Source organism: Ambystoma mexicanum, chromosome 13 (assembly GCF_040938575.1).
Source record: "Ambystoma mexicanum isolate Mex_15411 chromosome 13, UKY_AmexF1_1, whole genome shotgun sequence".
Taxonomy (NCBI): domain Eukaryota; kingdom Metazoa; phylum Chordata; class Amphibia; order Caudata; family Ambystomatidae; genus Ambystoma; species Ambystoma mexicanum.
The window spans coordinates 246,413,659-246,440,169 of record NC_090938.1 but is presented as its reverse complement, the minus strand read 5'-3'; the positions used below and the strand labels follow the sequence as shown (position 1 = coordinate 246,440,169).

The following is a 26,511-nucleotide window of genomic DNA, read 5'->3' as shown; positions in this document are numbered from 1 at the left end:
TCTTCGAGATGGAGCTGAAGCGATGACTGGAGATGGAGCTGAAGCAATGACTGGAGATTAGCATGTTGTGGGACCCGCTTGCGCGGCCGACTTACACTTTCGGTGCTTGTCCTGGAGGGGAGGGGGAGGTGGGGATGGAGGTGGGGGGGTACAGAGGGAGCACCCTCAAAGGATTTAGCAGCTTGCTCCTCAGACTGGTCAGTCCTGGGTGAGGCATGCCCTTGCTTGCCGTACAAGGTAGAGGCCTTGGTGTTGAGTCACAACAAACCTACTGTGACGATGCGCTTGAAGAAACCAAAGCAGATTTCACAATCTGCTTCCGTGTGTTCTGGATGGAGACAGAGGCACTGGGAGTATTTGCCATCCACAAGCGTGTTCCTCAATCCGGAGCTGGAGCAGAGTTTAAAGAGTGCGCCTCCCTCCTCCGACATGGTTCGGCATGCAGTGTAGGCCCAATGGCCTCGGAAAAATCCTTGATGATTCTTGCCCTTGAGGGGCGTTGAAAGAGAAAAGGATCCCCGTTTGCCGGGCAAAGGAGTGCGCACGGGCTCGAATCGAAAGTGCAAAAACTTAGAAAACTCTTTTAGCAAAACACAAGGACTCCCAACACTTGAATGTGTGGTAAAGATCTGAAGATGGATGCCAGAGGAGGGGCTTATGGAGAGGGCAGTCATTGGCTGGGGGCAGTATGACCGAACTCAGTGATTGGTTTAGAGGAGAAAGACTAAGTGAAACTGTTTTTTCTTTTACAGAGGATTTCCGATTGACTGGGAATATTCATGAGCATGTAAATCCATGCTAGACCCCATGCTGGAGAACATTTTATTGCAGGTAGTCATTTCATGATCCTGAAATCACCATTAGATGGAAAGAACTGAAAAGGAGCCAATCAGGAAGCAGAAAAGCAGCATTGTAACATCCAGTTTTCAATCACAGTGAAAGACTGACACTGCCTGCAAGGGTGTCATAGATCACCCCTTTTCTAAATGACTGCCTAGTGCTGGACTAAGCTGCCTACACCATACTTCATTTGCAAATAAAACTTTAATGAACATCTGTTGCATTTAACACATCTAGAATCCACATAAAAAGCTTAGCATAACTCAGTGTTCAAACCGCAACGTTCCAGTTTCTTACCGATGCCTCTTGATGTTCATTTTCTTCTTCATCCAGCAGATCCCCTTCATCAGCAGAGTCACCACCCTCTGACTGCATGGTCACATTGGTTTCTTCTTTCTTACCAGGGGTGCCTTGCTCATCCTCTGCTTTAATCTCTAAGAAAGAAAAAGCAGGAACAAGAGTATGATCAAACTGAAAGACTAGAGTTGGAAGCGGCAAATGGTGGTATTAAAGAGATTGAACCAGAAAACCCAGCCTATTAGGAATAAAGACCTCCCTCCCTCCCTCAGGACATGTGCAGTCATAACCCGAGCAGGGAAGGGTGAGGTCAGGCTCCTCCAGACTGCCTCTTCCAACCGAGTGGGGGTGCCAAGGAACCAAGCAAAGAGGGGACACCATTAATGCTGCAAATGTGTGCATTTGTCTTAGGTTTCTATGACGTGTGGTTGGCTCCCCTCTGCCACACTTGGCAGGTAAAGGAGATTTGGACGTGGAAAAATATGACTGCACAGCCAGTAGGACTGTTCTTACAGTGCCAAATACTAGCATTTTTTGGACACACCCAGCAGTGTTTGCAGTAGCAATACATGCATTGTGCACATGGTGAGCACAGGCATCAGAAACGGATGTGCACGTGACCTGGCAGACTGGATGTTATGTGTTACCACACAGAACCAGGGTAAGAGTGCACCATAGAATACCAATGTTAAACATTTTCCCCAAATGTCCACTAGTTGGGCTTCACATGATAGGTTCTGGCAAAGTTGAGCAGTCACTTACAGAGAGCCAAACATACTGAATTATCTCTTGGAAGGAAGGGAAAGTAGGCAGGGCAAACTTACCAGCCTGTTTAGTTTGCTCTTTCTCAATCCTCTCCAGGCTCTCGAGCAAAGAGTCCACCTTCTGTTTGATTTGGCTAAGCTCTTTTTTGATGGATTGGAGATCATCCCCTTTTACTGAAAGTAAAAACTCAGCAATTAAACTAGTTTGTAGACTAGTCACATCCAACACAAGCCACAAACGCCAAACCATAGTTATCCTGTCATAGAACGCAACTCTTGCAAAGTGCAATAATGCTAGCACAAGCAGCCATAGAGTTAGTTCAGCCCAGAGCCTCTCTGCAACATTAGTAGCAGATTAATTTGTACATTAAGGTAGTCTTGTATTGCAATGCTTGCCACTAAGCAGCCAGTAAGCACTCCACTGAATTGTTCTCTACATATAATCAACAGTGGGCAGACAGCATGGATACTGACAGGCAACTTACATTACAGGAAAAAAGGTTTTTAAAGTTACTCACCGTAATGACTAAAACACTTTTCCATAGGGCTTGTGGTTTAGTTGGGTAGGGGTCTCAAACAGAAAAGGCCAATTGGTGATTTGGAAGTGGAGTCCAGCAATGACAGATCTGATGCAAGCGCAGATAGAAACTTTGCATACCAGTTTCAGGGGCGAAGCTGGTAAGTAATTTTGATTAAGAAAATCTATTGGTGGCAACCAAAGGCTTTGGAGTACCAAAATGCACAGGCTCAAATGACCCATATCTGCGGGTAAGGGCTCCAAGTAAATTGTGACATAGGGCTATTAGATGGCTGAACCATATACTGGTCCTGAAGCAAGACAATGGTGAGCGCAAGACTGCTTTTTAAGCTGGGAGACCTCTATAGGACCATGCGCCTACGCTCGGTCGCCCCCACTATTTCAGAAAAAGAACACTGAAAAATCACATGCAACTAACCTTTGATCACTGTCTGACACCAAAAACTACTTTGTGACTGCATGGCTATCGCTGACTGATGCTATTGTGTCAAAGTCCACACACCATCACTTTAATATACTGCTTTGGGTGAGGTTGTTGACTTTTGGCTCACCGGCCCACTCGGTGACCAAAAGTTAATGCTTCAGCCCCACATTCAAAAAGGTTGGACAAGCCTGCTGTAGTGGCACAGTATCCTAGTATATAGTGGATGCATAGCAATCAAGAAATATTCCGTCAAGCTGGGTAGGAGCTAGTTAGTGTGTGTTAAAAACCATCTTTTATCACACTGGAAGAGGGTGCCAGGGTAGAATAATAAAATTTAAGTTTGTGAATGCGCAATGCAGTGACCGCATATCTTGACTATTTACGTTGCTAGAGGGCAGCATAGGTGTCTGTGCCAGTTACTGGCAGCCTTTTCCCCATGACTCCCTCACCAATCCAGATGCTTCCTACAGGGAGACCACTTGAAAAGCATTCTTATGGGCTGGCCGATGTCCAGTGAGTAGTTTTACATGGATTTCAATCCGTTTTTGGCCTGCTTTAGGTGCCTTTGTGGAGGGATGTGTGCGCATTTTGCAATAGTTTTCTGCCTAGTGTGTGGTTTCCCCGGGCTGGTCTGCATCTAGGGTATGCAGGCATGTGGTGTAGTCATAGTTTTATTTCAGGTCTTTTTACTCTACCCCGCCGGTTGCAATTGGCTGAGACAGTCAGGTGGAAAGGCCCCTGGCCAAACAATATCCCGATAGACCTCTAACAAACCTGCAATCTGGATGTCGATATGGATCAGTCCTTGCCACTGGCGTGATGTGATGCCAGATACGTGGAAGGGTGCAGTAATTGTCCCAATAAAGGGGAAAGGGCTGTGCCATCAAATTACCGCCCGATTACCCTTCTTGATGCCGAAAGCACCTTGAAGCACCTCCAGGCATGGGTGGACGGAACACACCACTAAACCATCTCCAAGCAGGCTTCCAGGCAGGCATAAGTAAGGTGGAGAGTTTTAGGCTACAGGGTTCAGAAACAATACTAAGACCCGGTTGTATGCAGCGTTTGTGGGACCCGATAATGGCCTTAGACAGCGCAGGCTGGGAGCATCCCAGAAAACATTTTGATGCCCATATCACTGAATTCTAACAATTCTGCAGTCATTCGATGGAGTCTAGAGGGAATTGGAACTAAGCTCTTGGGAATCGACAGGGGGAGGGTTGGGGTGCCAAGGATGTGTCCAGGCCCCTCCTGCTATTTTGCATTTACATAGATTCCATCATTGATGCTCTCCTTGCAGCCAATTTGGATCCACCCAAGCTTGGGGGTTGATAGGATGCCTGCACTTTTTTTTTTTTACGGACAATGCTGTATCATCTACGTCCCCGATGGGGCTACAGTAGGTGTAGTGACCTTGGGCTGGACATCAACATTAAGACCAATCAATGGTCTTTGCCCAAAGGAACCTCAAGAGTCAGGGGTCTGAATGTTACTGTGGGATGTACGGCATTGTGCAATGGTATTAATACCTGGGAACTCGTTTCTCTTCAGGGGCGGGCGGCTGGCACAGCTCACAAAGGGCAAGATTACGTTGGAAAAACGAGATGCTTTGAAGTTATTTTAGGCATGGTGGAGGAGCAATCAAGTTCTATTAGTGTACCATGCACAAGCTAAAGTTTCCACAATTTGTGGGTCCGAGGTCTGGGATTTGCAAACTTTGCCCACTTAAGTGTTAAAGAACACATTTCTTAATATATTTTATTTTTTCCACAAAGCACAGCAGCAGTAAGGATGAAATGTAGGTCCTAGAGATGAAGCAGCAGAAAAGACGCCTGTATGGGAACTTCGGGCTTGGCCAAAATGCTCTTGCCCATGTGATGTCTGAGATGGTTAGGTAAGATTTCCACAGAGCTGGTAAATCTTCCTTTCCTGGTTCAACTCCAGAACTTTATGCTTTTCTAGTGGGATATTTTTCATTAATACCTCAGTGAGTGGGAACCTTTTTCCACACTCACCTGTCTTAACTTTTCATGGGTGTAATTTTTAAGACTCTCCATAGTGTCTTTTTAAAGTTATCATGTCAAATAACTTATTGGCAATAAGTGCCTGTTGTTGCTGGGTTGCCTTAGGGGCTCCCCATTTAACTTTCTTGTGCTAACCTTGAGTGAACTACAGTTCCCAAGGGTAGAAAGGATCTTTGGATCCCTTTTACATTTTATTCTGTGAAACCAGCACACCCGACCTTATGTGGAGTGCTGGGGAGATACAATGTATCCCCTTTTACATTAAAACTAACAATTCTGTTAGTGACAAGCTTACCTTTAATGGCTGGTGGCAGTGAAGGGTGCTCATTTTACCAAAATGGCCCCGTCTTTCTGCCATTTTAGTGTTTCTTGTTCCTTCCCTGACATCCTGGGCGGGAAATGTCTTTGAGTTGTCTTTGGCGGGAGTCCCCTGGACACCCCACCCAGGCTCCAGTCAGTCTAAGCACAGGGAGTGGGGTACAAGTCCAAAACTTCCCCCTCCTTTGTCTTACGCCTTCCTTCCACTGGGACAAATCCCAGTGGGGGGTTGGCTGTCCTGATTGGACAGCCAAACGCCCCTTTCTCGTAAAATGCGGGGAGAGAATGCAGAAGTTGTGCTGTAGTTCCTGATAAATACTGGAAACCTGGAAGCTGAAGTCATGTAGACCCACTGGAACAGAAAGCCGAAGAGGACGAAGGAAAAGCGGCGGGAATGATTTCCAGCGACCGGGGAGCCTGCTGCAGCCCTTCCTTCCACTCGACCTGGGTTCTCCGAAAACGACCCGAACCAGAGCCTGTTGAGACCCACTAGACTCAAGCCGACCTGCATTTTGAGCCATCCCACGGGTTGCTGCGACCATGCGTTCTTGCAATACCCCAATACCCTGGGACCTCTAGCCACTGTATGGTGCGCGGTCTTCCGAATCTTGCTGAAACTTCGTGGGCATCCTGGTGTATCTCCAGAGACACGAATCAAGTCCGAAAAAGTCCCCTCACAAGACTACTGGACCTTTGTAACAACGAGAATTCAACCGCAATTTTCTGTCTTCTGTGCTCCTTGAAAAGGCACCAAACCCGCAAACCGCATTCACCCACGAGACACATCTTGCCTAGAGCCTTCTTCATCGATCCCTGCTGCAAAGTCCCTTCTGAGGTCTTGTGTTCAGTCTCCAGGACAAGGAATCCAGTGACCGGGTTATTTGGCTGCAGTCCCTGAAGTTCTCCTGCTGCAATCTCTTCTTCATTGCTGAGGTACTGCGTTGGCTTGGGTAAATACTTACCTTAAGCCTGTTGGGATTTCTGTGCATCTTTGGGGTGTCTTCTGTGATTGGGAGGTCCTTCATCCAGTGCACCCAGTCCTACTGCTAGAATACAGCTGGGGTATCTTCTAGGGTTAGAATAGGGTCCAGGGGCTTCACAGAAGTAAAGTGCTCACCTGTTTGCCCAATTTTCCTAAGGAACTGACTTTTTCTAACACTGCCTGTTGGTCACTAGTCCTAGTGACCCCCCCCCCCTCTGCCACTGAGAACACCCGTGCCCTAAGGGAAAGACTGAAGGGATTGGGACTTCTGCCTAGAAAAGAAATCAAGTGTTTACTTGTAAAGAGTTGGTGGGTAACTAATTCTCAGAGTGAACAGTTAAAGTTCTTACTGATCTTGAATGTGTGATGCACTATTCTTAAAAGTATGGTTAACATCTTTTCTTCCTTAGCCACTGTTTTACCAGTCTAAACGAAAGTAGGTATTTTACTCTCCTGTGATTAGGTTGTGCCTCTTTACAAAGTAATGTGTTAGGTCTCACCATATTATTCATGTAGGGTAATTGTATGAGTGTCCTCCAACTGTTGGTATCACCAGGTTAGTCCTGTTAGGATAACTGTATGAGTGTCCCCCAACTGGGTCTTGCTTCCCCTGACTTGCTGCTAGCCTGTTCTTAATAAGTCTACATTAGGTTGTTGCCTACCTAGAATAACTATTCAGTAAAGTGTGACATTGGGTTTTACTTTCCCCTTCATTGTGAAGTTAAAGTATGTGGGTTTTACTTACCTTGTGTTAGCTGTGTGCCATCCAAAACAAGTTACCAGAGTTATTGCTTACCTCAATCTGGGGTTCCCTGATTTCCAAAGCATCTGTAATTGTATATTACATCCTTAGGTTTTACTCACCTGGTATAACTTGACAAAAGTAATTGGTTTTTACTGCACCTAGAATAAGTTTCACTATTCACCAAAAGTATTTGTCCAGTTGACCGTTTGTGATTTGTTCCAAGAGTCACTGTACAACTGGAAGGGCCTACTGTCCTTGTATTACCAAAAGTAATCTAAAATTAACCATTGGCCTTTTACTCCCAAAGAATAGGCTTGGCCTCTACGAAATGTGTATAGCAAGGTTTTGACTTCCCTAGAACTACTGTTCGGTGCTCCAAATAGGGTTTATACTTGGGTCTGTGTACAAGGATAGTGTTATATAATGTGTTAGTACTTAACCCCTAGATTTATCTGGGCCTACCTGTATTTAAATAAATCCTTTATTTTTACAATACATAGTGTTCGTGTTTCTTTGGATCATTTGTATTACAATTTCATTTGTACTGTATCTACTGCCCCCTCTCCATCCTAAGATAAGCCTGGCTGCTCTGTCTACGCTACCCCGAACTCAGGTGGTACAGCCTTATACTAAGATTGGAGTCTTGTACTGCCTCAGTAGAATGGTTTTGCTAGGCCCTTAACTGGACTTCAGAAAAACTGTCCTAACAGATGCTCCTACAAAGAGCCGCGGCTGAGCAATGCGAGTTTATGGTGGTGTTGGGCTTAAGTACATTTTGGGAAAATCCACAAAATATGCCCTTGAATTCCAAATTACTGGTAAAGGCGGCCTATCAAAGATACTGCTGGCTAGTGGATTGGAGTATATGAGCTACAAACCACCCTCGGGCTATGAGGACTACTTGGATGTCATAGTTCCATCTTTTACTGGGGCATTGTACATCAGGTTGTGTAAACAGAACTGAAGCTGCCAACAGCACATCACAGCTCTTGTGCTTTTTCCCTGCTCAATCCTACTAACGTACCCTTTTAGATTACCCTACCCTCTTGCTTTGCAGATCCCCATAGTGCCAGGGGAAAACTATTGTGGTGACAGTGCGCGGTATAAACATCCTTTAACATTCATGGCTGTGCAGTGTGCGTTTGAAAAAGGACAGGTGACCCTGTATTGTTCAAGCAGCTTAAGGTGTACAAGTCTGCTGGTTGGTGCCAGTGGGATAGAGCAAGGCAGGATGAAAGTCACTTGAATTGAGCACCAAGTGATACTTGGTCATCAGGATCACTCATAAGGTATTTGCTTCCATGTGGGGAAAGGGTTCCAAGCCTTGTAAACCAAATGCACACAAGACCACATTACCTTGAAGAAACTGCTCAAAACCTGACTATTCAGTAAACTGTGACCACTTCGAAGGGACACGAGCAACACCACGCCAACATCCTCTTCTGTATCTCAAGTGTATGGAGGGTGTGCAGAAAGTTCAGCAAAAGATCCCTGGGTGGCAGCTGCGGTGTAGGGACAGAGGCGTCTGGGATGGAGGATCAGGTTCCGGGGTCTCGCCCAGTGGCCCGTCACCTTCCTCAGCGGTATCTTCGTTGTAGTCGCCTGCATCATTGCCCTTGTCGTAGGGCGTGATCGACATTTCCCTAGTCACCGACCCCCGGGAAGGTCTGGAGGTAGACCAGTTCCTCCTCCGCAGAGATATCTGTGCCTTGGAGAACTTCAACTCCCCCCCCCCCCACCCTTTGTTCGCATCCAGAGGGGAGGGTCTCTGGGAGATGACCGGCATCTTCTCCGGGGTCTTCTCAATGGGTTGGAATTAAGACTCCCTCCTGGCAGGGAGGGACACTTTCCTTCAGAAGGGCACCCTGCGGGTCCGCCTACGCAGCCTTCGAAAGGGACGCTACCACCTCGATGGAGGGAGCTACCATCATCTGGTGCACCTGGGCCTTTGCGGTCACACCAGGACCCATGTCCTGCTTGGCCTTCGTGGTCGCTCCAAACACCTTGTCCTGCTTGGCCTGGTTTTGGGGGCCTTTTCGGACATGGGTAGGCTGGACACTGTATCCTGCTTGGTCTTGGCCACCTTCAGCTTGCCCGGGTGATCTGACCTCTTGGATGACGATCCGGAGAGTTGACTGGCAACCATTGCAGCCGGCAATGAAGGACGCACCCTGGCCACCGAGGAGCTCGCCACAACGGCACTCCCAGTGGTTGCACTCGCTGTGCTTGGCCTTTTGTTGGACCCCCGTGGGAGTGGCGCCCTCAAATGACTTGAAGCCCACCCAGCTTTCCTAGAAACAGGAGAGGCATGCTCTTGGAACCCACCCAGTGCAGATGCATTGGTCTGTAGCCACTCATTCAATCGCTTACGCTGATCCTTCAACGTGCGTGTCGTTCACGGCAAAATGCACAATCTTCCTTGTGCGATGGATATTTGTCGTCCATGAAAACATTCCACAACCCGCAGTTGGTGCAAAGCTTGAAGAGGGGGGAAATCCTAGTCCGACAACGCTGCGTAGGCCTGAAGAATCTTCTGGAAGCATCCACGAAGAAACTCTAAATCCGCCCTTGAGCGGCGCTGAAGAATACAAAAAACAGGTCCCCGTTAATCGGAAGGATCATCGATGGAGCACAAGGCTCGATTGACCGAAAAATAGAGTAAAACTCCCCAAAAGCGAAAAACGCTCAAGAGCTAAGCAGGACTCCCAACATTTGAACATGCGGTAAAAATCTGAAGATGACTACCAGAGGAGGGGCTTAATTAAAGGGCAGTCATTGGCTGGGGGCAGTATGACCCAGAGCAAAGTAATTGGTTAGGAGAAAGTTCAGAAATTCTACCGAGGATTCCCAGCCTGACAACAGGAATATTCATGAGCCTGTGAACCCATGCCAGACCCCATGCTGGAGAATCTTCACCATTGACTCTGAATTCCTTATAGACACTAACCAGTGAGCACAACCAAATCCACAAACCAAACACACCAACACTCCCCACCCATGCAGACATAGAATCTTTGATACAATGCATGAGCCCTCTCGCACAAACTACCTCATGCAAAACACTACCTGGTTCTGAACCTATCCTCTCACCATATCCCGACTAACCTCTTGCAGAGTCACGAGCACCTGGAGACTGCCCCCTGGGTGGTAGTGGTGTGCGGTATAAACACATTTCCTAGCTTATTTTTTTCTAGGAGCTTGGTGTGTTCCTTTAGGTGCATAACCATTACCAGAAAGGCTGTTATTAGTTCTAGCCGTATAGGAAAATGTCTTCACTGGGTTTAGGTGGGAATTCTGGCACATGTCCTGTTGCAGGGCGTATAGGTCAGATGCCCCCAACCTTTTGTAGGCAAAACGCCAAATGAGGGCATAAAATGTATCATACTTTGATGGAACATAACCTTAGTTGGTGACAAACCGATTCAGAACACATTTGAACTTTAAAGTAATAAGACTGTCCTGCGTTCACTGCCTCAGCAACGCCACTTAGACCCCACAGCGTAGAGGTAAGCCACCCCAGACCCTTTGCTGATCCACCATTGTTTTTGGGCAATTTTAATTTGCCGGCTAAATTTGTTGGGAGGGCTGTGCACATTGCTTTGAGGCGCCTTGACCGCTTCCTTGTACCTCCTGCAGCACCCCCAGGTCCCTATTGGCTTTCTTGGCCTACTTCGAAAACTCCCACAGTGCAGCCCACGGCAAAGGGCAGCTTCAGAAGCAGCTGCAGGAAGTGTCTGCAGTGTCAACCAGCAGCGACAGCGTAGGTGTGGTGGAGACAAGGGGCACAGCAATCGCTGCGCCCCACTAAACTTGCCTCTATCTTACCCTCCCCACCACCCATTAGCTTGAAGCCTGCATGATGTACCACTCTTTAGCAACGGTTAACGCCCATATATCCACTAAGCGGTCGACTGTATTGCCTAGCCACGGCTCACATCTAGATGAACTGTACCCTAACTGTGCTAGCCACTCCAGAAGCGCACTGAGCATTAGTTTGTGTCACATCTAGACAGGATTGTGAATGTTAGCAGGAGCCACATCGCATGCACCACTTCTAGAGAGCAAGCCACCAACCAACCCACTAAAAATCTAAACCTTCTGCATACACCTCTCAAACGCAACCACACCAAACCGCACAAACTTCACTATACCGGAACAAAACAAATCCTACATTGCCTCGCACAACAGAACACGACGCTTTACCAACTGAAAACCACACCCAAGCTCAGGGAACTGTCAACCCAAGCGGCCAGAAGCACATCACTGCTCTCTTGAAGTTTTCCCGCTCGGTCCTACCAACTCACCCCACCCACTTTCCTTTTCAGATCCACCGGAGCAACAGGGGCCCACCATGGGGGAGAAAGTGCGCGGTACAAATGTCCATTAACATTTCGAGCACAGTCCTTTACATTAGTTAGGAATAACATTCACGTAATTGGGATCTTTATCCCTGTGGTAAAACTACAGGTCCCACTGGCACAATGGGTAGCAGCATAAGCTACCCAGTCCCTTGTAGCCCCTTAACCTACTCTATAGTTGGTGCTTAACTAATATTCCATGTCTGTCAAAGCAGATTGGCTATAAAGTGCAACCCCAGCCTGCACAGCCATTGCTATGTAATCTGTGCAGTGCCCCTCCTTGCCCCAGCCCGCCCCACAAACCATGGCCCAGAGGAACCAGAAAAAAACCTTTTAGAGCATTGGGTCGCGGTTCATTGGTATTGGCTGAGCTTGTTCTTTGCCTTGTGTAGTCTCGCTTCTCGGTGTCAAATGGTCAAAGTCAGACATGCTGGGCTCCATTTGCACTCATCTCAGTGGTTTTACATAATTTACAAAGCTTGGAAGACAGGAGCCTTGGATTTGCTACTCAATAAGTCAGCACAATGGTTACTCACTGCGTTAGATGGGAGCCTGGAAGGTGCAGCTGTAAAGTGTTCAGCAGAACTCTACACTCGCCACTGGCTAGTAATGGACTTTGGGCAATGGCACGTTTTGTGGCGCTGCTATCAATCACTAGTAGCTTGCAACCGGACATTTTTTCCCATGGGTCCATGCAGGGCGCCCTCTCAAGCCTGTTCTTTAGCAAGTTAAGACCATCATCCCAAGTTTCAACAAGAATGTGTAGCAACTGTGGAATTTGAGCGGAATCAGGCGCCAAAGTGCAGGCAGCCAGCCAAATGTTACTTTCAATTGCTTCTTCCCAGACTCGACAGACTTCATTGGATTTTGCAGGGTGTGCCCAGCCGGGATAAGCTCGAAAGAACAGGCTACACACCGTACAATAAACATCACCAACCAGATACATGATGCATGTCTTCCCTCAGGAGGAGTGGTACCTCAGGTGTACAACAGTAAAAGTCTTACAGGGCAATAGTGGGACTCCACAAAAGGACTGTTGAATAAGTCTGAAAAGTAGAAAGAACACGTGCAAAGAACCACTGTGGCACGAACAAACAAAAGTTTGAATTCTTTAAATGGAGGTAAGCTAGGACAATGTAAATATTGCACCTTTCTCTGAGAAATTGAAGAGGGGCAGTTGCAGTGGTCTGAAGGCCTCCTTTCCCCTTCTTATCAGCATAATTGACCTCTAATGGCCACTAGTCCCATTGGAATCTGAAAACTGGGAGACAAATTGGCAGGAGCGTATGTCCAGGGTTCAATACAGACTGGACTAAGGCATCTGGCTCTGTTAGTCGGAAGGTTAAAGGAACTCCATTTATTGAATACTGCCTTAATCTGAGTTTGTGCTACAATTTAACAAGGATTAGAATCCCTGAAAGCACACACAAGTCGGTGGGTAGATTTTGGGGCTGGTAGGCAAATACTGGAAAACTTGGAAGATTACAAGTGCTACACTTGACTGAAAAGAAGCCATTGCTGCAGAAATCAGAGTGTGCGTTCTTCAATGCAGTTTGATGTCGAAGGCCACCGGTTACACCTGACAAAATGCTTGGTTTGTTCACAGGATTATAGGCAAATTTAGCAGACTCCTGACACCAGACATTGTTGGTTGATGGATTTAGTGTTTGTAATCAGGTTGCAGGCTCGAACCAAACTCCAGCAAGGGACGTTGATCATTAGTTTGAGTCTTAGCCTGGGGTTATTTCAGACCCTCAATGCATACAGAAAGCGTGCACCAACTACAAAGTAGTTTTGCTCAACGATGTCTTTATCGCAGGTGCGTGCATGAATAAAACTTGGGGTGGAAGTTGATAAAATAGCATTAATGTAGGAAGCACCCCTCCATTTCAAAAGCTAAGTGCCACTTAGTCAAATGTTTTACTAGCCCCAGGAGCACTGGAAGTTGAAGGGAGAACCGAGAATGGAGAGCAGAACCCATTACTGATCGCCAGGCCATTACTTTATGATCCTCAAACATTCCAGATTAATACGCAACAAGGATTCAATTTTCTTTAAAAGACAGACCTATGCTGTGATAGAAGTGGTCTAGTCTTGGTAGGGAAGAACACACTTCGTACATGGGGGAGGGGGAGTTACTATTCTTGGGAATCTTACCTATGGCAACATGTTTAACAATCACCCCCACCCTCCAAAAAACGTACATTTACCAGACTTGGAGGAAGACCCACGCTGTCCGCTCTTGGAGTTGAATCCACTCTTACCCCGGCGAGAGGTGTTTCCTGACACTCGCTGTCGTTTCGATGGTACTACGGCCCTGGCAATAGGTGGTGGTGGAGGCACTCGTGCAGCCGGGTAGCTGTAGATCCACAATGCAGAAACAAGTGAAGGATGTAGGGGGAAAAAAAGCTTCATCAATACTAGGAACCTTACCCTAAGCACAAACCAATGCTGCACAATGCCTACAACAGATGTTCCGAGATGACTTTTACAGCACGATCATATTTTCTCACACTGGCATTTTCTCTTCCCTAGGGCAAGTTATAAATTGCTATTCAGCAGAAGAATGCAAATTGTTGCATAAAGGGATTTAGGAATGTGTAAACCCTCAGAGGCCCACCAAGTAGACATCGAGAGTCAAGCATCAACTGAATTTGTTTAAAGCTGTGAAATAAGACCAGGGCCACCTATAGCAAAGGCATAGAGTTGCATCATGGTACACTTAGTCCATTGTAGAAACCTGGAGGTCTGAAGACTAACCAACACCCATAGACTAGCTCTTTGACCAACAAATAAAAAGATCAAAGACTATACCTTTCGTAGTACTCTCGCTGTATGTCGTAGTCTAGGTCAAAAGAGGATCTGCAAGGGGGGTAAAAAACATGAAGATTTAAGTATAGAGTGGCACACCTTGGTTATCATCAGTTTGAAGTTACAGAAATAGAAAAAAGGGGGTAGCCAAGTGTCAGTGGTGTGAAATATACCCTGAAGGGCAAGCGTGAACCCCTGTTCAGGCAGGCAACCTCACCTCATTGCGGAAATTGTAATAAATGCTTAAGACTGAGGCCATGCTTGGCAGCACTTGGGAGGGCCCAGTGTAGTCAAGAAAAGGGAATGCTAAGGAATTTAGGTGAACCACTTTACTAGAGGACTTCCAGAAGCCAGGCAGTGGGCAAACTAGAGGTTGTGCCATTCTGGAATATCTATACTTACAACCCCCACCTCCTGTGGCAATTCGGTGGTTATGATACTGACCCATACATATCTGCAGCGGTCCTCTTCACGGCAGTGCCCTTTCCTCGATTTAGCTTTGGCTCTGCTGCCAGATTGATATCTGTAAATTAATTATAACTATCAGTGGAATCCTAGTTACAGGGAAGAAATGCAGTCAGTACAAAGAACAAAGGTTAACATGGAACGGTGGCACAGAAAGCAGCATTGTGCGTGTGTGTTGGAAGTCTCACAGGGAATTGCACAGTTAATGCTAGGTTAATGTTAAAGGATATTTGTACTGCACGCTATCGCCACCAGAGTGGTCCCCTGGCGCTCTGAAAAGGGAAGGAGTTGAGTTAGTGGGAACGAGCGGGAAAAGTGCAAGAGAGCAGTGATGTGCCATTGGCAGCCTCAGGGTTAACAACGTTCGCTGGGCTTAGGGTGCTTTCTGGTCGGTATCCATCGGCTACTCTTGTGCGAGTATGTGTGGTTTGTTTTGTTGTGGTATAGGGTTGTGTTTGGTTAGATTTTCTGAGGTCAATGTGGAGGGATGAAATTGTTAGTGTGTTGGTTATTGGCATCAGTGTCTAGAAGTGATGTTAATGTTAAAGGATATTTGTACCCCGCATCACCATCGGAGTAGTCCCCTGGCGGCTCTGAAAAAGGGAGAAGGGGGCGAGTTAGTGGGAATAAGCTGGAGAAGTGCAAGATAGCAGTGATGTGCTGTTGGCAGTCTCAGCCGATTTGTCCGTTGACTGGGCTTGGGGTGTTTTACGGTCGGAAGTCGTGTGCTGTTGTGCAAGTTATGTGCGGTTTGTTTTGTTGGTGGAGTGAAGTTTGTGCGGTTTACTGCGTTAAGGCTTGTGGTTGGTTCGAGTTTGAGAGGTGTATGCAGAGGAGTGGAGTTGTTTGTGGATTTATTGATTCATGATTCCACGCTAGGTCCAGGCTAGGCAGGAGCGTAATATATGAGTCATTGAATTGCCTATGTGTGCACATGCTAGGCTAAAGAATTCCCTCTATGTGTGCACATGCTAACATTCACAATTCCATCTAGATGTGGTGCATGCTAACATTTGCAATTCGACCAGATGTGCCAAAATTCCACATTCTTTCTAGATGTGGCACGTGAATATCTCTGCATTTTTATCTAGATCCGGTATTGGCTAATATTCACAATCCTTTCTATGTATGACGTCCACAAACTGTCCAAATGTGGCACTGGCCCACTTTCAAAAATCCTTGTCTATGTGAAGCAGGCTCGTATTCACAGTTCTATCTTAAGTCTGGCCTGGATAGTAATCCCAATGCAATCTAGACGTGGCACTGGCGAACAATCGTTATTCTATCTAGATGCGGCACTGGTCGACATTCACAATCCTATCTAGTTGTGACGCAGGCTATTGTTCACAATCTTATCCAAGTGTGGCACATGCTAACAAACTTAATTCTGTCTAAGTGTGGTACTTGATATCATGCACAATTCTGTCTGCGTCTGGCGGACGCTATTGTTCACAATTCTTTCTAAATGTGGTACTTGCTAGCCTTCCGAATTCTGAGTGTGGCACTTGCCAACATTCACTACTCCATTGGAAGGAGGGGAGTAAGGGGGGGTGGGAGACCAGTGCACACCAAACATGAGGCCATGGGCAATCTTAAGAGACACAGATGGGGGTCCAGCATGACTCATGGTTAGCACTAGGATCAACTACATCTTAGAATTGCGCTTCATGTACAGAGATGGACAGAGTACACAACACTTGGCTAATGCACCACTTAGTCTTCGATACCTACATTTCTACCACAAATCACCAAATTTTGAAGAATATTAAAACAGATTAACTGGTGGGCAGGAGCCAACACTAGCACATAATGAAATATACCTGTGCAGTCCATATTGTATTGAACATTTTACATAACTACAGATATTAAGGGGACCATAACATTTTCCAGAGTTGGACTTTCAAAGAATCGCATGCAGTGGCAAGCTGGGAATTCACCAAGTAAGAATATGGAAGCACTCCTAAACCAACCAACGAAATTCAGGATATTTGGAGTGTGCCCAATTAGGTGCCAGGCCGTAGTTTAGCCTCAGATGCCAAAGCCAGAAAATAGTAAGCAGAACCTCCAGAGGGCGGGCTGCACGTGAATCTTAAAATTGGACTATAGTTGCTGCAATTTCCCTCTGGCAGTGCCCCCGCCCCCATGTGTCTTCCTTGTAGCACCACAGTACAAGCAGTGATCCATTTGGCAGGATCCTTACGAGATGGTTTAGCTGAGAAGCCATCTCATAAAAGGTGACAAATATAACAATGTGCTTTTTACCGCGTGCTAACAGTATGCGTGAGTAAAGCAGTCAGCCCAAAAATGTAGGGCTGATAGGAATGGCCAGAGGGGGTGGGTGTTTGAATGGCTTGTCTTGCAAAGCCTTGATATTGACCATGGAAGCACCCATCTCTCAAAGCCCATGACCTTCGCCAACGTTTAGCTGCAGTGATCGAGAAAAACTCGCTGGCAGAAACAAAGTGTTTTCATTAGTTTGGATCTATTGCAAATCTGAAGAATGCAACCAGCTGTAGCCATACAGAGGCAAGAGATCTAGGTTTCCTCAACTACAGCAGGTGCAGTAACAACTGTTGCACGAGTATGAACAGTCCAAAACTCAGCTTATTGCACACATGGCTTTGAAAGGAACTTCGATGTTTCCCAAAATCCTGCGAGCACTAAATTAGCCAATCCTGTAAAGTCAGGATGCATGCTTTCAGGTACTGAATTTTGGTTGCAATTACTTCTGCCTGTGATACTGAGGGGACCTATCCGCTGGCCCACGAAGGGGCAAAAGAGAGCAAACAATATGGCCAGCACAAGCAAGCGGCTGCATTTTATTGAATGACAAACCTGCCTTCCTGGATTGCCCATCTCAAGAGCTGGTGTCTCCAGGCTGCGCCATGGTCATATTTATCATGTTCTGGGGGTTGGGCAAGAAAGACTACTCGGCTCAATGTTACATGGAAGTATTTCAATGGCCAGACCTTGAAAACACTTCACAGAAAAGGGAATAACCATCTTCCACCACAATAGGGAATTCCTTATTTAAGTGCATCCTGCACTCATGAATCAGATACATGCTGTGTTGTTAACGCCTGCGAATATAAATAGTAACAAACAAGTTACTTACCTGTAACTGTTCTCCAGCATGCGTCTGTCATGGATTCACATGCTCATGATTAAAGAATACATAGCATACACACATGCACAACCACGGGAGCAGGCAAGGTTCAACAGTAGCATCTCTTACCTCCTGACCAGGCTCACCTTCAATCTAACAGGTTGCACAGCACTGCGTGGCCGACTCTGTACTCCTCCCTAGTCCTCTTAGCCGGCGACGAAGGAGAAGGGAAGAAAACGGGTAACACCAAGAACTCGTTGAGATGGAAGTCTGACGGCACCTTGGGCATGAAAGAGGGGTGCATCCGCAGCACGACCCTAGTAGCGTGGAATGTCAAGTAAGGTGGTTTACAAGAGGGCCTGAATCTCTCCCACTCGTCGTGCAGAGGTGATGGCCACAAGAAACGCCACCTTCCACGATAAAAACTTCAGAGGTGCAGAATGCATAGGCTTGAACGCCCCCCCCACCCCCCAGCACCACATTGCACTCCCACGGCGGGGCCTTCACCAGCAGGAACAAAAACGTTTTTTTTTAATGATTCCTTGACCAGGCGGTGAGACCACAACGACCGCCTCAGAGTCCTGGTTTTACGGGCGAGAAACCCGCCAGATGAACCTTTATGGAAGCATGGCCCAATCCTGCCTTGGCCAGTGGCGGCAAATACGGCAGCACCTACGGGGCCGTAATCCATAGAGGGTCGAGTTTCTGCTCACGGCACCAGACGGCGAACCTCTTCCACTTACGGCTGTAGCATTTCAGTGTAGACGAAGCCCTGGCCTTGGCAAGCACCTCCTTGCAGTCCGCCGGGAGATCGTATCCACCAAACTCTAGCACCGCAGGTGCCAGGCCTGCAAGTTCAGCAACCCTGGGTCATGGTGCAGAATTGTGACTCCTTCCCTGGCGAGAAGATCTGTGTCCGCGGTACCATATCTGCCTCAGCCACGCCAGTGCGGCGAGAATCATCCTGCACCGGGACCATCTGAGTTGACTGATGAGTCGCAGAAGCAACGGGGGAAACGCATAGAGGAACAGGCCGTGCCAGGGGGAGGAGAATGCATTCCACATGCTCCCCGGCTGGGGAAACCTGCTGGTGAACCCCCTGCACTTGGCGTTCGTCGCAAACAGATACATCTGGGGATTGCCCCATCGTCAAAACAGTAGGTCCACCAGATCTTGCTTCAGCTCCCACTCGTGGCAAGAGCGCAGCTCCCTGCTGAGTGAGTCGGCGACAGCGTTCTTCACGCCTGCCAGATGAAAGGGTAGATTATGCACTCCCTTGGAGAGGGCCTTTATCCTGTCCTCATACAGCGAAGCCAGGCGCAACACTGTTTAGCCTGGACCCCAGAAACCAAGTGCCCTGCAATGGCACCAAGTAGGACTTTGCATAGTTTAGAGAATCCCAGTTCCGGGAGCAGGCGGACAGTCCTTGCTGCGCTCAATTGCGAGTTCCCTTGACTTCGCTCGGATGAGCCAATCGTCCAGGTAGGGGTAGACGTGGACCCCCCTGCAGGCGCAGCCGCGCTGCCACCGCCGCCAGGCACTTGGCAAAGACCCTTGGGGCCGACTTCAAACCGAAGGGAAGGGCCTTGAATGGACAGTGCTGCCCCGAAGCGTAGAAACTTTGATGCCCCTTGTTGATGGGGATGTGAAAATAAGCATCTTCCAGGTCCAGCAACGACAGGAAATCCCCCTCCTCTAGTTGTCCCAGCATGTGCTAAGGGGTAACCATCCAAAACTTCTGGGACTTGATTTATTTGTTGAGGCAGCAGAGATCCAGGATGGGCCGCCAACTGCCGGTCTTCTTCCTGATGAGAAGTACTGGGAGTACACTCCGGAGCCTCTTTGGGACGAGTTCTAGTGCGCCCTTTTTTCAGCATCGCTCCTACCTCTAGAAGCAGTTGTGGGACGTGGTTCTCTTGCCTGGCCACTGGTGGGACGCGCAGACACTTTTGAAATTCCAGGGTGTCCCCGTGGGCTAGGGTGTCCAGCACCCAATTGTCGGTGGAGATGGACTTCGCCAGCCGGCCTCCCACTGGGGTGCTCGCGTGGGGGGCCCAGACATGGTTGGTTCAGTCCTGCTTCATCGTGGATGACCTACCTTGGGAGCCTTGGCAATGACAATTTCCTCCGGCTTTGCTGGAGTCCCTGTAGGCTTCCTGGGCCGAGGAGCGGGGTGGTTGACGGTACAAAGAAATTTCCAGTGAATCCTTTGGAGGCACCCTGGGACTTGCCTCCAGAGGCCCGAAAGAACGGCCGTCGCTGTTGGTGTGCCCAAGGCACACTCCGTCTCGTATCTGCCTTGATGGCCTGCAGAGATTCTATTGATGTGGCAATGTTTTAACTGTTTTTACGGTAATCTTATGCTGAAATAACAAAGTTACTCACCGTAGTGACTACCTTACTCCTACTCCACATTCCCCTTTCCTCCATACTTGTGGGACATTCCATCCTTCGGGACGGAATCGGAGCACTTAAAAAGCATCCAAAATAAAATGTTTGTCCATTTATTTTTACGCGGTGCCACTGCACATGGCCGTAACTCGCCCTCATGCGCTCCAGTACTTTTCTATCGCCAGGTCGAAGACCATTTAAGCAACAAGAGATACTTTAGAGGGGACGCCAGGCGGGTGTATGGAGAAAAGGGGACTATAGGCTAGCACCAAGGTAGTCACTACGAGCAACTTTGTTATACTCCTACTTCCCGTCCCCTTACCTCCATACTTGTGGGATATTCCCAAGCACAACCATAGGTAGTACGCGGGTGGATGGAGAATCCCTTCACTGAAAAACGTTTGAGGACAGCCTGGCCAAATTGGGCATCAGCCCTGGAGCTCAGGTCTAAGCAGTAATGCTTGCAGAAAGCCGATGAGAAGACCCACGTAGCCACCTTTGCTATGGACTCCCAAGGAACATACTTTTGGAAGGCAACAGCGGCCGCTTTGCCACGGACTAGATGAGCATGGATGCACTTTGGTGGTTGAAGGCCTTGGATCTTATAGGCCTCCGAAATACACGAGGCAATCCAGCGGGAGCTAGATGCTTTCGAAGCTGGTTTCCCTTTAGGGTCACCGAAAGGGACAGTTGGAGCCGAGTTCACTCAGTCTATCGAGGTAAACTCCAGGGCTCGCCTGACGTCCAAACTTCACAGAACTCTCTGCATCAGATGCCATGTTCGGGAAGAAACTGGTAAGGAGATAGATTGGTTCAAAAGAAAATCAGTAACCACCTTAGGAAGGAGGAGTGCGACGCATAACCGTATCCTTGTGTAAAGAGAGGAACAGATGTTCCACGGAGAGAGCTTGGACGACGCTTACTCACCATGCCGATATTATTGCGATCAGAAAAGCAACTTTCTAAGAGAGGTACTTCTGATCGGTAGTGGCCATAGGTTCAAACGGCTTGTGACATAACGCAGCAAGGACCACATTTAGCTCCTATTTGGGATGAGGAGTCTTCACCGGCAGGAAGAGATTAAGGCCCATGAAATGCCTTTTGAGAAAAGGAAAGGTTGGCCGCAATGACGGATAGGTAAGTCCTGCATGACAGAACATGGATGCCAAAAGCTGCCAGGTGAGAGACCAAGGATAGTTGTGTCAACCGTAGCGAGCCTTGGATCGAGCTGAGTACCAGTGGCAAAAACAGCCATTTGCTCTTTACTGGGCCCTCGTAGAAGGTTTCCTGGCCGCTTGAATAATGCGCATACTGTAAGATCTGAACTTAGGCACCAGGCCGCTAAGCTGAAAGATTGTGGGGAGGGGTGCCACAGCTGGTGAAGGTTGGGACTCTGCCGCAATCTGATCGGTGGGAAGAACCAACAGATGCTGTAGTTCCGAAAACTAGAATCTGGCTAGCCACCAAGGAGCCATGAACAGGAGTACAATTCCATGAGGTCCTGAGCTGGCAGGGTGACCGATGAATCGGTGGCAATGAAAGGAAAGTGTAAGCCTTCATGTCGCCCAGAATCTCGAGGGAGTACCCCAGGGAGGACGATCTGAGCCTGTCCCTGGACGCAAATAGGAAGTTCTTGTTTGAGGAAGTTGCAAAGAGGTCCACTTCTGGAGTGCCCACAACATTGCTGTTCATTTCCCACTCGTAACTGGCTGCCGACTGACTGCTGAGAGAATCTGCAGCCACATTGATGTGAACCGGAATGTGTACAGCCAGCAGTCAAACATCGTGCTGGATGGCCCAGTCCCAAATTTGTATGGCAAGATCCACAAGGAGAGGCGACTTGGTGCCACCCTGCTCATTGATGTAAAACAGTGCCATAGAACTGTCCGTGCGAATACGGATCACCATGTCAGTGATAGTCAGTTGAGCGCCAGGAGTTCCAGGTAATTCATAGGAAACAGCCTGTGTCCTGCAGAGTCCACAAGTCGAACACTTCGAGGTGACGCAGCGTCACTCCCCACCCCAGAAGGGAGGAGTCTGATGCGACCGGTTGTGGGCTCAGCTCCTGGAAGGAGGCCCCCATTGAAAGGTCGGCAGACTACCACCATTGTAGATCAGCCATCATGCATGATGGAACTGGAATCATCTTGGAATCCGGATCCAAAGACTGGGACCAACAGCTCCGAAGAGCTAGCCAAGTGCATCTCATAGACGTGCTAGAGCCAACGCACAAAAGCCCATGAGAGCCAGAAGTCACTGGAACCAGGCTGCGAGGACTGGAGGAAGAGCAGACACGTGGTTGACAGGTCTGCAATCCGATCCGTTGTTAGGAACACCTTGGTAACGACTTCCAATGGAAACACAGCAAGATCAGGTCGAGAGACCACCATGGACAATTCCCGCCAAGTCACAGAGAGCCCAAGATGTAACAGGAGCTGAAGGATTGACAGAAGATTTGACCAGGCCCCTGGACAAGGGCTGCGCATGAGCCAATAATCCCCTGTAGTTTGAGGAATGCGGCAATGTCCGTCACCTTCGTAAAGACACACGGTGCCGAGCTAAGACCAGAATGGAGTACACGAAACTGGAAGTCTTTTGCTCCCATGGAGAACAGCAGATATATTCTATGCAGACTCAGAATGTGCATGCAAGTATCCAGGAGGTCTACCACACTGAGCCAGTCACCCTTCCAGAGAGAGGACTATCTGGCACGGCGTGAGCATCTTGAATTTCTGTTGGGGGAGAGAAAGATTGAACTGGGAAAGATAGATAGTGCGCAGGCCAGCGAATGGAGCCATGCTTGGCGGGAGATGTGGACCCAGACCATGATGGTACAAGCAGAAGTGTGCACGTGGTGTGCTGCAGCCTCCAGTAGATCCTCTGTCAGCACTCTGGCATCCGACAAACTGGTTAGTTTCCTCCATAGCTTGACATTTGCCACCGCCAGGATACGGTCAGTGTTAGCCTGGCGAAGCTGGTGCACCTAATTGCAAAAGACTCACCAATGGAGTCAAGAAGCTAGTCCTCCTTGGACTGGAGGGTGGCTACTGCTATCCCCGTCGAAGGGAACGGACAAGCCGACAGATACGTCCTCAGAGGTATGAAGATTATAGCAAGCGTCAATCCTCTTGTTGAGATGCTGCCAGGAATTAGGTTTTTTCCCCAGACCTTACAGGCCTCAGCCAAAAGGTCCTTCTGGAGGAACAGGCCATTGCGCTTTTGAGGCGACAAAGAGTGAAGGCTCCAGAAAGCACCCCCTCCAGCAGAGCAGGGGCCTCAGGCACGGAATGTCAAGCAGTGCCATCATGTCCAGCACACTGTAGTGAAATGCTCTAATAAAGCAGTGCGGCTCATCGCTGTCCTGATCTGCCTGATCACCGTCCAGTGAAGCAGGAGCCTGATTTGCTGCACCTATTGCCTCAGGATCTAAAGTGTAAGGCCGCTCAACCGGGGAAAGAGGAAGTGGTGGAGAAGGTCCGACTGGTAGAGGTGGAGGCACCACCAGTACCTGCTGGAGAAGGAGGCGGTACAGGAGGCCTAGTATACATTTCCCTTAAGAGATCCTTAAAGTACACCTTCATGGGCTCAGAATGCAACAGCGTCTCGGACAAAGGTCTAGGTGCTGGAGGGCAGAGGCTGCTCTGAAAGGGCATACCCCCATGAACGCAATGGGAGAATGGTTGCCAGGGTGAACCCCCACATAGATCAGGCATGCAGGAGGGAGCAAGACTGTACGAGGCAGCAGTGTCCACTGATGTAGGTTTTCCAGTGTGAGAAAGGCTGCTCTTCCCCAAAAGGAGGCCCACCAGCATCAGCCGTAGTGAACGTTGGTGTAAGAGGTATTCAAAATGGCTGCTGTGGTCCGCCCTTTTTTTCAACACCCAAGTCGAACTGCGTCACAAGAGAAAGTGAGGCAATAGTCTCCTCGGGGGCCTTGTGTGCCATTTTAGCCTTGAAGCAAGGAACCTCGACAAGGCTGTTACAGGCAGGTCTAGGGTGTTTACTGACACCTTGGGGACGGTCCCAGAATTAGCCTCCAGTGGAGGAACCTCGGTAGAGTCTGTACTTGGAAGGCCTGTGGTAGCTCCCTCCCCACACTCTTCCCCCCCCCCCCCCCCCCTGACAGAATTGGCAACACCACGGCTGTGAGCGCAGGAAGGCTGAGGGAGGTACCTCGCAGATGGTCCCTCGATTTTGACAGTATTCGTTTTAGCCTAAATAAAGGGACCCTCAGGTTGGACCCCGGTGCGTTTAGCTCCCTCGAGAGGGGTCTTGAACCGAGACTCGGTACGGGGGTTCGAGATGTGGAAACCTCAGGGCAAACCCTGGTACCCAGAGCCACAGAACTGGGTCCAACCTTAGCCCCCCAAAAGGGGAACCTCAGAAGATCCGGTTTTGTCAGGTCCACTGCAGGGACCCTCGAAGCAAGCTCTGGTGCGCCTTTAGGCCAATTGAAGGACCCTGCTAGAATAGCTACTTTAGCCCCTCCCGGTCCTGGAAGACCTCGAAGGATGAAGTGTCCCACAAGTATGGAGGAAAGGGGACATGAGTGTATTAAGTATTAACAAACTTAATGCCCCTTTTCCAACCTTCATTAATAGTCTTATTTGCAAGCATGGTCTAGTGATCTAGTTTTCAAGTTGTGCCATTTGCATGACACTATTTGCTTTTAGGCACCAAATAGGGGGTGTTTTGAGAGAGGTTGACTGGCTGTTTTGATATCTGAACCATGTTCACTTGCTCTACTTCCGTCTTGCTTCATGGTGTTGGTATGGGTAACCTTACCGTTGCCTACTCTACAGGGAAATTTGATGTCTACCCTTGTGAGCTGGGGTTGGAGAAACATTTGCGCCTGTATTCTGTGGGTGGCCGGCTCCTTTGCGACTGCATCACATTAAATGGCAGTGCTTTGTATGGTGGGCCTTCGTGTTTCAGGTTTAAGAGTTTGCATTCCACACACTTATCCTCATGATCCCTCTGTAGACAACTATTGCACACTGTCTATCCAAGGAAACGTATGGTTACAGGATACACACAATTTGAACCAAGTTCTATGAGCCCTGAGGCAATTGAGGGTGCCAATCAATGTATGTATCTGGGGAAATATCTAGAATACCATGGATTGTGTTTAGCCACTATGCACTACCTACCCTCTCCATACAGTGCTATTCGCACTGTAGTACATGGCGCAGAGGGTAAAATATGTAAATATGTTCACCCCTTTGGCTGTCCACTTGTTCCTGAGGGTAAAGGATGCCCATCTAAAACAAACTCCACACCATATTAAAATGTGATGGTAACTAACGCTGTAAAATTGCTACAATTTATTGAAATTTTCGCCGTGATACCCACAGGTCTGGGCGAGTAACAAATATAATAAATAAAAACCATGGGCAGGTCCCTATCCACCTCTCCTCCCATGCCACACCATCCCCTATTTTTCACCAACAGGCCTTCCTTTAAATCACAGCAGCTGCAGTCAGCCCTTAAAAGACACAATTGTGTTACCTCTGTAATGTCTTCAAGTCAAAATACAGTACCTTTATGGGCCTGTCCCCCACTCTTGGGCAGTGTGGAACTCGACCCTGCTCTGCCATGGGTGGTTGACTAGATATTCCTCAGTGGTAGTTAGGACAAGGGAAGCCCAACTTTCCTGTCACAGTGCTTCTATTTATTGTTGGGGCTAAACAGTCCACATTTCCTGTGGTAACCCACTTCTGCAGCTGTTTTTTTGTGGGTGGTGCTGACCCAGGCAGGAAAGTGTGAGCAAGACCCTCAGCCCAGATTCCACCTACCCATCACACTCCTCCACTGTGCCCCAGCTGCATCCGACTTAGCGCGCATGGGCAGGCCCAGCTTGACTCGCCTGCCTGGACTTAAAGGAGGTGGTGGTGGTCACTCGGCAATATTCCTCACGCCCCAGTAGTGGTGGGGCCGAGGGTTTTAATATATCCGCCTGCTAACCCGGTATGGCAGAGTATCCAACATGGGCCCACACTGTGCAGCTGGCATACAAAGCATAACTGCATCATGGGAGGTCGCTTAAGATCACAGCCCCTCCCATTGCCCTATCTTCGTCTCAACTTTCAATCTTTTTTTTCCAAAATCCCATTCTCGATTAATCAGTCCTGTCCAAATCCAGTCTCAAGTCTCTATAGACACTCCATGGTAGGGAACTTAGTACACAAGATAGTATTTTAAAGAAACTGTACACCCCGTGTTTTCCCCCCCTTTCCTCTTCCTCAGACCTATTATGCAGAAGGTCCATTTGTGCCAGGGTGAAATTTCGGTATAGTTGCCATCGAGATGTCAGTCATGTGAAACAATCTGCGCAGTTATCTGAAACCAAGTGCTTGATGCCGCCCAGCATAACTAAATTGCTCGCTTCCAACCAGAGAGTAGGAAAAGAAAAAAGGAGGATGACAATGCGTGAAGGAGCATGGGTAGC

The 26,511-nt window shown here is 48.3% G+C and overlaps 1 protein-coding gene across 5 annotated transcripts in view; it reads right to left on the bottom strand.

Moving 5' to 3' along the window:
- Positions 1 to 26,511, bottom strand: part of LOC138521145 (heterogeneous nuclear ribonucleoprotein C-like) — a 64,134-nt gene that overhangs the window by 16,282 nt on the left and 21,341 nt on the right. For 3 of the 5 annotated variants that reach the window (XM_069633720.1, XM_069633722.1, XM_069633721.1), the window contains exons 4-8: positions 14,546 to 14,624; positions 14,105 to 14,152; positions 13,495 to 13,649; positions 1,962 to 2,075; positions 1,138 to 1,274 (exon numbers count right to left, since the gene is read on the bottom strand). In XM_069633720.1, coding sequence (XP_069489821.1) covers positions 1,138 to 1,274; positions 1,962 to 2,075; positions 13,495 to 13,649; positions 14,105 to 14,152; positions 14,546 to 14,624 — 533 coding nt within the window. The remainder of the gene's footprint in view (positions 1 to 1,137; positions 1,275 to 1,961; positions 2,076 to 13,494; positions 13,650 to 14,104; positions 14,153 to 14,545; positions 14,625 to 26,511) is intronic. The other 2 variants (XM_069633723.1, XM_069633724.1) reach the window with 2 other exon arrangements.